This window comes from Pan troglodytes, chromosome 13 (assembly GCF_028858775.2).
Source record: "Pan troglodytes isolate AG18354 chromosome 13, NHGRI_mPanTro3-v2.0_pri, whole genome shotgun sequence".
Classification (NCBI taxonomy): domain Eukaryota; kingdom Metazoa; phylum Chordata; class Mammalia; order Primates; family Hominidae; genus Pan; species Pan troglodytes.
This window is the reverse complement of record NC_072411.2, coordinates 112,196,251-112,208,582: the sequence shown is the minus strand read 5'-3', so window position 1 is coordinate 112,208,582 and position 12,332 is coordinate 112,196,251. Positions and strand designations below refer to the sequence as shown.

Below are 12,332 nucleotides of genomic sequence, written 5' to 3'. Positions count from 1 at the left end.
TAAACACACAAATACATGTATATTATAAATATGACATATATGCATATAAAAGAGAACCTAACTTTAATGAACAATAAAATTACTAATATCAAACGTCCTTGTAAATTTCATGGCTTCAGAACTCCCTCAGTACCCATAGTCAAGGTCAAAGCCACCCTATAAAAAGTGCTCTTGGTTTTTGTTGCAACCCAAGGAGTTCTTCAGGCTCCATTTCCATCCCTCTCCTTTAAAGCCTCCTCCTCTCTTTTTATCTTATACATGGATCCTTTCTCTCTGTTGAGATTCTTCATATAATAGACCCAGTTGTACTGTCTGAATGACATTGGTTTTGGTTGCCTCTACTTCTTAGATTTCCCAACTCGGTTCCATACAGGAACTGCCAGAGGGAAAGTTGTGCTTCTCTCAAGGTTGGCCCAGGCTTGCAGTCACCAGACCCAAGTGTTGATGTCCTAAGTGTCAGATTTTCTGAAGGAGAATTGGCCAAATAGATTAATTGGGAAAATGAGGTTTCTAGTAAATGTAATAGTTAATGAAATAATCTTCAGAACTAGATATGGATTACCAATTTCCAAATAATACAAATACGATGATGTACATAGCCTTAAAGCCAACTTAATTTTGTATGAAGGAGAAAGTATTTAAACATTTTACAGTGGCTCCTGATAAAATATACCGAGTAGATGCAGAATGTGTACAAGATAATATTAAGAGGTAATGTATACTCATTCATAAAATATCTTACAACTATTCTGTATGATTCGAGCTTGATTTTTTTCCTCAAAAAAAAGCTTATATTCTAAAAAATACACCTAAGACACAGTGGCTGAAATGTTCATATTCTTTGTCAAGATAGTGAAAATTCATTTGAAAACAAATTTCTTTAGGAAGGGTAATACATTAAGTTACTACCACCCATTATTTGAATCTTTGGCTTGAATCAGTACATGTTGAGTTAGGCAGGAAAAGGATCCTATGGAACTGGAATGTAGGACAGAGGATTCCTGATGGACGAGGGGAGCAGAGAGGCCTAATGTTACCTAGGAATGCATGTGTGGATGGCATCAGCAGGAGCAGCCATACATGGAAAGTTTTCAGGATTGTAACTAAAGAGAGGAGGAGATTTGAGATAAATGGAAAAATAAGATTTTTTTTTTTTTTTTTTGAGACAAGTTTGTACTGGAAAAGCTCTGAAGATAATCTTCTCTGAGTCATGGAATCTTAGGGTTGAAAGAGCCCATAATAGTCATAATATCCTGTAGGCAGTCAGGTTCACACTGGCACCTCTTATTATTATTATTTTTCTAATACAGCTTAAAAGGAAAACAAAAAAATACAGTTTCCCAGGACCTCCAAAAATCTCATAAATAAGACCTTCTGGCCGGGTGTGGTGGCTCACGCCTGTAATCCCAGCACTTTGGGAGGCCGAGGCGGGTGGATCACGAGGTCAGGAGTTCAAGACCAGCCTGGCCAAGATGGTGAAACCCTGTCTCTACCAAAAATACAAAAAAATTAGCTGGGCGTGGTGGTGGGCACCCGTAATCCCAACTACTCGGGAGGCTGAGGAGATTGTGCCACTGCACCCTAGCCTGGGTGACAGAGCAAGACTCTGTCTAAAAAAAAAACCAAAAAGCTTCTAAGGTCTGGTCTGGGCCCAGAAATCTGTATATTTTTAACTTTTATTTTGGAAAATCTCAAACATATAAAAAGGTAGAGAGATCAGTATATAGTAAGCCCCAAATACCCATCTCTCAACCTCAGCCTTCCAAGTAGCTGGGACTACAGGTGCACAGCCCCATGCCCGGCTAATTTTTGTAGCTTTTGTAGAGATGGGGTTTTGCTATGTTGCCCAGGCTGGTTTTGAGCTCCTGGACTCAAGCAATCTGCCTGCCTCAGCCTCCCAAAAGTGCTGGGATTACAGGTGTGAGCCACTGTACTTGGCCTACAGTGACTCTTGTTTTACTTATACCCCCAAACACTCCCCCTTTTCCCCACCCTAGACTATTTTAAAGTAAATTCCAAGCATCACATCATTTACCCAGACATATTTCAGTATGTGTCTCCAAATTTATGGACTCAGAAAAATTAAACACAACACAGTATGACATTTAACAAATTAAAAATAATTCTTTTTTAAAAAACCCAAATATTCAGTCAGTTTTCAACATTCACACATTATCTCATAATTACTTTTTTTTTTAACAAATTAGGAAAAAATAAGGCCCATAAATTTCAATTTGTTGATATGTCCTTAAGTCTCTTTTAATATGTAGATTTCCCCCCTTCTGTACTTGTCTTTTTTTTTTTTTTTTTTTTTTTTTTGAGACAGAGTCTCACTCTGTCACCAGGCTGGAGTGCAGTGGTGCGATCTCGGCTCACTGCAACCTCTGCCTCCCGGTACAAGCGATTCTCCTGCCTCAGCCTCCTGAGTAGCTGGGACTACAGGCGCATGCCACCACGCCCAGCTAATTTTTGTATTTTTAGTAGAGACGAGGGTTTCACTATGTTGGCCAGGATGGTCTTGATCTCTTGACCTTGTGATCTGCCCAACTCGGCCTCCCAAAGTGCTGGGATTACAGGCGTGAACAACCGCGCCCCGCCTTATCTTGTTATTTATTAAAGAAATTCTCTGTAGCAACACTCTGAATTTTGCTGATTGAATCTCCACGGTGTAATTTAATCTATCCTACTGCCTTTGTATTTAATTCAATTGGAAGTTAAATCCAGGGCCTACATCTGCAGACTCAGTTTTGAATTTTTGGCAAGAGTACTTAGCAGGTGGTGTATGTGGTGTGTACTTCCGCCAGGAGGTACAGGATTCCTAGTTGTCACTCTTTTTATGATATTAGTTGTTCTTAGTCACTGCACAGATCCACTGATGCATTAGGAGTAGTGCAGTGGTAATATCATGTAATTCTTTGTCTCACATATTAACTATAGCATTGTAATAAAGAGAAATTGTGATTACTCCAAGAGAACTGAAGAGTGAATAACTGTTTGAAAGGATTTAGAGGGTAAGAGCTCCTCAGCTGATTTTGATAGGCATCCTCATTTAGGAATCACAGCCAAGGCCACTACCTCTCTAATTATTTAGATTGTTCTACAATTGCTTTATGTGACTGGCTCCATGGATAGAAAATTCACTACTGTACAAGGCAACTTATTTCATCTTTGGAGGTCCACACTGTGAGAGGTTCCTTTCATGTTAGGCCTCCAAATTCCCTTTCATTTCTTCCTACTAGGCTTAATTCTGAAAGCATAAATCCAATCCATCTTCTCCATCATGACCCTTCATTATCAAGAAATAGTTATTGTCTCTTAATTCCCATTGTCTTCTCTCCAAACTGAACATATTCACATTGTCCTGGAATTCTGTGTGAATGTGGGTGTTTTAAAGAAATCATTTTAAACAGCTTATACATTCTTTCGTTTATCTCTTTCTCATGAATTTGATATACAGAAAATAATTCTTTACTTCTCAGGTTATTTGTGTGGCAAATAAGAGTATATCTATATGCACTTATTTCTTTTCTCTTATTATTTTAAAGATAACATTGAGAACTGCTTGTGAGATAATCAATCTGTCTATTTTGAGCTTCCAAAGACTACGTAGAGCTGAATTTAAGAGCCATTTTATGGATTACTACCTGAATTTCTCTAATTCCTGGTCATGTGACAAAATAAATTTGTTTTGCGCATAAAACAAAATTTCCCTTTCCCACAGTCTTTGCTGTACTATCACATGTATAATCAAAAAACTTTCCTATGGTTCTTTCCCAGTGGGAACACAAGAGATTTTCCCATTGAGGGGGTGAGGGAGAGAGGAAAAGAGAAAGAGAGAAAGAGAATGAGAGAGATAGAGACCGCACACGAGAGAGAGACAGACAGAGAAAGAGAGAGAAAGAGAGAGAGAATTTGCAGATTCTATTATCCAGCTGCTTTGGCAGCACTGGGTTGGACAAATGAAGCAATACATTTCTGTAGGGCAGAGACTCTAATCAAGAATATTTTCTTCAAGAGCCTTGTAATCAACCATACATTCTGCAAATTCAGAAGTATAGATTGCCTTAGCAATGTTTCTTAACTTGTTGGTTTGATTCAAATTATTTTGGCAAACATTTGCATTTTTTATATCATCCCATTTCTCTTTCTCTTTTTAAAAATCAACTTTTCATCCTTGGGTGACATTATCTATTCTTATAATTTAAGAACGATTTAATACTACCCTCAATTCGCAAATTTATATATTAAGCTCCAACTTTTACACATATTCAAGTGCGCACTTAACTTATAGGAGAGCCTTAATTACATCCTTTGCTTAGTATAAGTTCAAAGCATCTGGATCTGCCCCTAATCAGCAACACAGAATGTCTCTATTTGGTCAGAGACTGTGGCAGGCCTGTCTTTTTCAAAAGCTTGTTGTGAGAAATTGCATTAATAAAGGGCATTTAGTCTAAATATTCCCTGAGCAATAAAAATGTTGCCCTCCTATTGATCCAGGCCATGAAATAGCTGTGCTCTTGAATGACATTATCCTGGCTTCAGATCAATTGCTTTTGCTGAACTGCATTATGACATTGTGCCAACTTTATATACTAACAGGCATCCAGCCATGTACAACCAGCACTTTATCTACTATGGGGATGTTGTTGAGGACTCTGTTCATCATACTACTCTTCCCTTTTAACAAACACCAACCAGGAGACTGTTGAAGCTCAGAAAGCAATACGCCAAAATGAAGACCTCAGAAGCCAAGGTTTTTCACTGATCTTCTCCTGCCCTCCTCTCTGTGGCCTCTCATTCTTTTCCAAGGCTAGCCATGGAAACTGGAGACCCTTTTCCTCAAAGCAAGTCATTGAAACCAGAACCTTTTTTCCTGAAGCCAGCCATAAAACTTAAAAATATTACACTAAATTTCCCCCATCTTTCTGTGTAAAAACTAGCCATAAAGAAATTACCTGACCCATCTTGTTTGATTGTAGGTCATAACAACGCCCCCTTTCCAGAAAGGGTCTTGCCCCATTCCCAGAAGGAAGGAATGCTAACCAGAGAGGCCAAGAAGAATCCAAACACACAGGCCATGCTGGGTTTCCTCACTTGGTCTATTAGCATGGGATCATACCCTTTTTGTCCAGTCATATTTATACATGGCTATCCATACTTTGTTAAACTTAAACAAAAATGGAGAGCTTCCCCTGTATTTTTGGGTCTTCATCCTGAAGGCTCCTGTGTCAGGTAAAACTATGATCAAATACATTTTCATGCTTTTTGATTATGATCTGCCTTTTATCAGTTGACTTTCGGCAAACCTTCAGAGAGTGAAGGGGAAATTTTCCCTTGGCCCCTACAAGATTTTTCTTGTTCTTCGTATTTTAAAAAAGTATTGTTTCACCGAGCAACTGTTTTGTTTTTAACTTATTTATATTATGATTTTGTAATTAATCTTTTTTTCATTCTTTGCTTTGCTAACTAAGAAAGTCAAATTTATGGTTCATGAATAATATCTAATATGATCTTATATTGATTTCCCGTGCTAATCTTATCATAAAAATAATTAACTCCTTGAAAATCTTTCACATTATCCTGACTCTATAATTTGTATACACTCTCCCTTCAAATATTTTCTGAGTTTCCTCAAATCCTTTATATTATAATACATAAATATAAATGTGATTATAGTACGTGCAACTTTGTATTATAGTTATTTTCTTAGGTGCCTCTTGCATTGAACCATGATAATCTTGAAGACCAGGACCTTAGTTTACATCCCCAGTGTTTAACATAGTATTTGAACCATTCTCATTAGCATTAGTAGCTATTGTGTCCAGATCTGTGCCGGGCACAGAGCTAAATCATTTCCAGTTCATTTAACCTTTAATAGGTATTGGCCTCTAGAGGGAGCTCCAGGCCTCTCTGACTCTTGCTGTCCCCTCCCTCCAAATGCCCTAAGAAGAGTATAAATACAGTCAGGTTATGGGACAGTCACTATCTCATAGTCTCTCTCTCTCTCCCTCTCTCTCACACACACATACACACACACACACATCCATCTTTTAGGAATATTTTTCCCTTTCTCTCACAAAATGGCCATTGGTCATAATGATTTTCTGACTCTGGGAATGTGATGTTTCTCTGTTCACAGAATTGCTTAGGTCAGCTAGAGAAGACCAGCGGGAAAGGAAGTGGAGGGGCTGAATAGATTCCTAAGTTGCTATGACAGCAGTACCTTAACACTCCAAATGTCCCTCCCCTTTCTCTGAAGGCTCCCATCTAGGAGCTGAACTTCTCAGTGTGAAATAAGCTCTTCCTCATTACTGCACAGCAGGGAGTGTGAACTCCAGTGAGGCTCTGGGGTTCTCCAGGGCAGTACTGGGTGTGTGCCCACAATTCAAAGAATGTGAAATTACACTGGAAGAAAAAGAATCTATGCTCACTGTACATTTCTGTCTTCTCATTTTCCTTCATTTAGTACTTTCTAAATTTAAAAAAAGGCAATAACCAGGAAACTGTGAGTTTTGCGAAATTGCAACGTTATTTGGAAGTGGCTGAACCTAACTCTACTTTTACCTTTATAGATACATTAAACTTTCCAAGTGAATCTTTTGTTACCCATGACATTTTTCTTTGAAGGGATTTTTATCACCCTTAACAAACAATTACAAATCTGAATAGAAGGTCCTCTGGAATCACGTTCCTTTTGAAACACAAATACAGCCTTTAGCATGAATTTCAAGTGAAATGGCATCTCTGTAGGAAGACGAAATACGAGTGCACAGGGAAGTAATTCTGGGGCCTTTCCCTAGCACACTAAGAGTAAAACATGTAAATGACGACTGGCCTCATCTAGTTCAGAATTTTTACCAGGACACATTTTTTTAACGGTTGGAAGGCTGTTTATATAAAGGGGATTTCAGGCCCAAGCCAAGTTGGCTGAGTTAAAACTGCTTACTTCCCTGCAGGGCTCATTACTGGCTTTTTAGGGACCCTAGAAGCAGAAAGTAGTTGTGCATTCCTCATGTAAAATAACAGAGAAGAAACATTCAATTCTTGTGAAAAATTCGTATCTGGGCAGTAAATAGTAGTGAGAAGAAGGCTACTTTTCTAAGAATTCAGGTGATAAAATTTCCCTTTCTTTCTCTTTTATTGAGAAGCAAATATATAAACTGTGCTTTTCTATCTTAAGAACATTTTCCCCTTGTCCACCCTAAGATCCTGTTTGATGGACTTAATGCACACTTTAGCAGAGGGTTCTGTATGATGTGTACCTAAGTCACCAGAAACAAATCATTCTATATTAAGAGTTTTTCCTGGAGAACCCCCACTCTCAACCCAACACACACATTCAGACACATGGGCCAAGCTGTGTTCACACTTGGGGCAGGGAAAGCGAGGCCAGTACCTCATGTGAGACTTCACATCCAGCAGTTCCAAGGCAGTGACCCGAGGCTCCCCAGCCAGATTTTGCAAGATCTTCAGCCGTGGCCCACAGTGCTTATAGAACTCAGTGCAAATATTCAGTAAGGACTCCCGGGGTCTTCTGAACTCTTCCCGAGCAATTCGTTCATCCAGTTCCTCTCTGGGAATGCCTTGCCCTTCCTCCAGTAAATGAAGGTTTTCCCTGGGAAATTGTGAAAGATTAACTAGGGGTCTGAAAATGTATTCATGTAGCAGCTGTGAGAAGAGGGTATCACACTGAAGAAAAATATAAGATTCCTAATGAGTTAATGAATCAGTAGGGTGAGGCCAAGGAGAACCTCATCCGAAGGATAAAGAAAGCTTAGCAGCCTAGAGGAGACTGTCATCCCAAACTGTAGTAAACCCACTTTTGGGGGTTTACCCAGAAATAGTATGTTATGCATCCAATGAAATCTAATAGAGCCGTAAACCAGCTTAAAAGGCAATCATCTCAAGATGTCAGAACTGGTAAGAAATTAGAGCAAGTCTTTCTGTACCTGATAAAGTGCAGTTTGGCTCCTTGTTCCTGGTACCTGGGAGTCAGAAAAACAGTCTACATAACTATTAGAGCAAGAACGGGGTCCTTTGGTTGGGGCTTCTTATAGACTTTTTCATATGAAAAGCTCTTGAAGCTATACATTTTGATAAGCTCACAAATATACATATATTACTCCTAAAACATAAAGGCTTTATCTTTCATTTGGCTAACACATATATTGCAATTATAGCTGCTGCAAAAGTTCTTTTATTGTTGCGTGATTTGGGTAAAGACAACTATTATAAAAATATATACAAACTCATAGAATATAGCCAAATGAGAGAAATTTTTGGACATTTTGAAATTTAAGTTATAGTTTTAATACCATGTGCTCTGTCTTAAGTGACAGGAAGGAGAATCATGGCTGACTTCCTTTCAGTTCTGGAGACTTATTGCTTTATGATTCATGGATACTAAGACTTTAGAAGCCCTCTTTCTTCTTTAGAAGCCCTCATTTAACCCGGTGAGCCTAGAGAAGTCCCTAAATATCACTTAAGCTATAGTATATCATTTTCCCTTAATATAGGAAATTGAGGCATAAGTTAACCATCACACCAGGCAATTTATAGCTGGGTTTGGAATTTATTTTTGTTTTATTTTTAATATGAATATATATGATGAGCAGGGAATTAACTTTACATGAATAATGATACACACTTAAAAATAGGCTTCAGAGAGAGTGAAAAATTATTGAATTTCTCCTTATGATTTCCATGCCAACTATTCCATACTGGGAAAAGAACTTTTTCTTAAGCTGATTTTGGGTTTGCCCTATCTTAAATCTTCCTTGTAGGAGGAAGCTAATTAGGCTTTTTGTGTATGTCGGAATATTTAAAGCTAACACAGATGGAATGAAACGGGTAAAATATTAACTAGTATAGACAGTATCTGAGTTACACCACAACAAGAGAAGGAGATTAAGTTAACAACCATGAAAAGCACCATTTGAGGGCATATGTCAATGTTTGGATGAAATGTCTGCAGAAAATCTGTCCAGATGAAAGTAAGTTGACTCTCAGTGCCCTGGGAATGATAAACAACCTACTGATTATTATTGTTTATTTGCCTTTTGTTGGAGGTAAATGAAACAACACTGGAATAGTTCAAAGACCACCCAGGAGGCAGAGAACATCTAGAATGCTCAAGCAAACAAAACAACACAAATGCCTATTTATGAAGTTGGTTTAGATTTCTCTTTGACAATTTCAAAAGAAGCCTTGGTATTTTCTTGTAACTCTAAACTCTCACCTTCTTTTCTTTTCCTTGGAGGTTTTCACACTCAATATTGACTATGTTCAGGGTTCCTTTCATTCTCAACAGCTGACATTCGGGTTGTATGAAATTGAGAGACCATAGAAGAATAAGGCACAGTGAATTACCTGGTGTTCACCCCAGACGACATGGTGTGATTGGCTGTGGTGGTTCCCTTATGACCTTGGTCACACCTGCTCATCTGTGGGGCTGTCATGGGCCTGTAACAATGACAGTAATCACCACAGCAAAACAACAACAACAACAGAAATGGAAACATTTATTAAATCCTCAAGTTACTGAAGCACACATAAGTTTTAAGTTAGTTTTAGAGTCTTCAAAAGACAGGCTGTCTAGCTTTGGGCTTTTCTGTTTGTTCTGAGAGGCACTTTAAAAGAACGTTGATTCCCAGGGGTTTATAAGCTCATCATGATTTAAGTTCTTCCACTTCTTTGTTCTGAGTAATAGACTCGTCAAAATGACTCTTCCAACAAGACATTTATGAAATATCCACAGACTTCTAAGTCTGTACCAGTTGAGAGTAAAGAGCTCATTCTTCAGTTCTACTGGGTAGTTCACCATTCTAGATAATAAGTAAAAGGCAAGGATGTATGTACCACTTTGGCCACCTACACCATTATCAACTACTCTATTTTTTCTGAGAAACTATCAAAGAATAAAAGAATTCTCCTAGTCACATCACACCTAAGGCTACCCAGGAAAGTGAGTAAGTTAGTATCTTATAAGTCAGTAATTTAGATCGTTAGTAATAGATTTGAATCATCTCATTTTATATCTGCCGGATTTACTTTAAATAATAGGGAAAATTTGCCTCTGTATTGGCATCTAGGAGGAAAAAGGCATAATGTAGTTTTTTTTAAAGCAACTGCTTTTATGAAATCATCAAGGTTTGCTTCTTTGTTGCTCACTTTCTGTCTGCTGGGGATGGCTAGAAAGTAAGCTTTTAACGATCACACCAGATCTCCTCTTCCTGTGCCTGTTGTGATAAACACAATTTAGAGATGGCTCCCAGTATCTCTGCCCGTTGGTGTTACTCTAGTGATTATGTTACATTATATGGCAAAAAGGGGGAGTATCTGCATAGGCCTAATCTAGTCACACCAGCCCTTCAAAAGCAGAGAGTCTTCTCTGGCTAGGGCAGAGAGATTTGAAGCATAAGGATTCAAGATGCTATGCTGGTGCGCTGCACATGTATACATATGTAACTAACCTGCACAATGTGCACATGTACCCTAAAACTTAAAGTATAATTTTTAAAAAAATTTAAAAATTATAAAAAAAAAAGGATTCAAGATGCTATTGCTGGTTGGAAGGTAGAGGGGGAGCATGTGAGAAGAAATGCAGGTGCCTTCTCAATGCAGAGTGGTGCCTGGCTGACAGCCAGCCACGAAATGGGACCTCAGACCTAAAGCTGCATGGAACTAGATTCTGCCAAAAAATTGAATGAGCTTGGAAGTTCATTCTTCCCCAGTGCCGTCAGATAAAAGTTCAGACTAGCTGACAACTTGACTTCCACCTTGAGAAACCCTGAGCAGAGAATCCAGCTGAGCCTACCTGGACTCCTGGCCTACACAACTGTGAGATAATAAATGGGTTTTGTTTAAAGGCTCTAAGTTTGTAGTAATGTGTTATACAACAGTTAAAACTAATGCACTTGTGATATATTTATGTAATACTGCTTATATAATTGTTAAATTTCTTTTGTCATAAGATAAAGAAACTAGGAATGTGGAGAAATTAGAAATTAGGGAATTCTTATCTTCTTTTTGTAAATACAGTGAAGCCAATTTTGGTTTGAGTAACTACTACCAAATAATGAAGCTAGTCTTCTCTGCCAAAAGAATATTAAATGCACTGGAATATTTAAAGCCACATAATTTTAAATGCCAGAGCTCCATCCATAACTCTTTGTGACACTTCGAGTAAGTCAATTTTGGATAAGTTAATTGACTTATCCTTATAAAAAGGTATAGAAATGAGGAAAGCTTTAACATTACATAATACGAGGAGAAATAGGCTGAGTATGGTGGCTTACACCTGTAATCCCAGCACTTTAGGAGGCCGAGGTGGGTGGATCACTTGAGGCCAGGAGTTCGAGACCAGCCTGGCCAACATGGGGAAACACCGTCTCTACTGAAAATACAAAAATTATCGGGGCCTGGTGGTGCATGCCTATAATCCCAGCTTTTTGGGAGGCTGAGGCACGAGAATTGCTTAAACCCGGGAGGCGGAGGTTGCAGTGAGCCAAGATCATGCCACTGAACTCCAGCCTGGGTGACAGAGTGAGTCAGTCTCTCTCTCTCTCTCTCTGTGTGTGTGTGTGTATATATATATATATATATATATATATATATATATATATATATATATATATTAGAAATACAGTGGTATTTGGGAACAATTGACTGCTTTTCTTTCTTCTAGTTGTAGGAAAAGGCCAGTGACATAACCATATGGGTACAGAAGGAAGAGTGTAAGTCTTTCATTTCTCTTTAGGATATTCTTCTGGGACTTTCATGAAACCATCAGCAATAGCATAGAAAACTATTTCTCCTTGGAAGAGGTAATTTGTCATGGCTGTCTGTGCCAACTCTTCCCATTTCCTTAGTTTAGGTGCATATGAACATTTCAGGATGATAGTCTACAGAAGGCCTTTGGGCAATATTCTGCTTGCCTAGTTTGGCAATGTAGCTCATGATTAGAAACTAAACATCTGTTGCTGCTAATGAATTACAATCCCACTCTCTCTTTTTCTTGCTGACGCATGCTGAAAAAGTCCTTCCTGGACTAAAGGGCTTCCCCCTTACCAGCACAGCAAGATGGGGCTGGGGGAGTTGGTGCCTTTTGGTGGAGGCGTAGACAATTTCACACTAAGGATCTGGCACTTTAGATTGGACACACAGCATGGCAGAATGGAATGGAGGAGCAAAGACACTAAACCCAGGAAGAAGGCTTCCCCATCCCTATCCTGGGGAAGAATATTTCCTGGCAGCTAATTTAGATGGGAACGGAGCAGAAAAGCCCATCATACGCATAGTGTCCTGCATCCACCTTCCCCACTCGCATTTTA

The 12,332-nt window shown here is 38.7% G+C and overlaps 1 protein-coding gene across 19 annotated transcripts in view; it reads right to left on the bottom strand.

Moving 5' to 3' along the window:
• UNC80 (unc-80 homolog, NALCN channel complex subunit) overlaps positions 1–12,332 on the bottom strand; it is a 228,567-nt gene that overhangs the window by 32,212 nt on the left and 184,023 nt on the right. For all 19 annotated transcript variants that reach the window (XM_009444163.5, XM_003309448.6, XM_054680141.2 and 16 more), the window contains 3 exons: positions 9,370–9,462; positions 7,950–7,985; positions 7,397–7,615 (listed from right to left, as the gene is read on the bottom strand). In XM_009444163.5, coding sequence (XP_009442438.2) covers positions 7,397–7,615; positions 7,950–7,985; positions 9,370–9,462 — 348 coding nt within the window. The remainder of the gene's footprint in view (positions 1–7,396; positions 7,616–7,949; positions 7,986–9,369; positions 9,463–12,332) is intronic.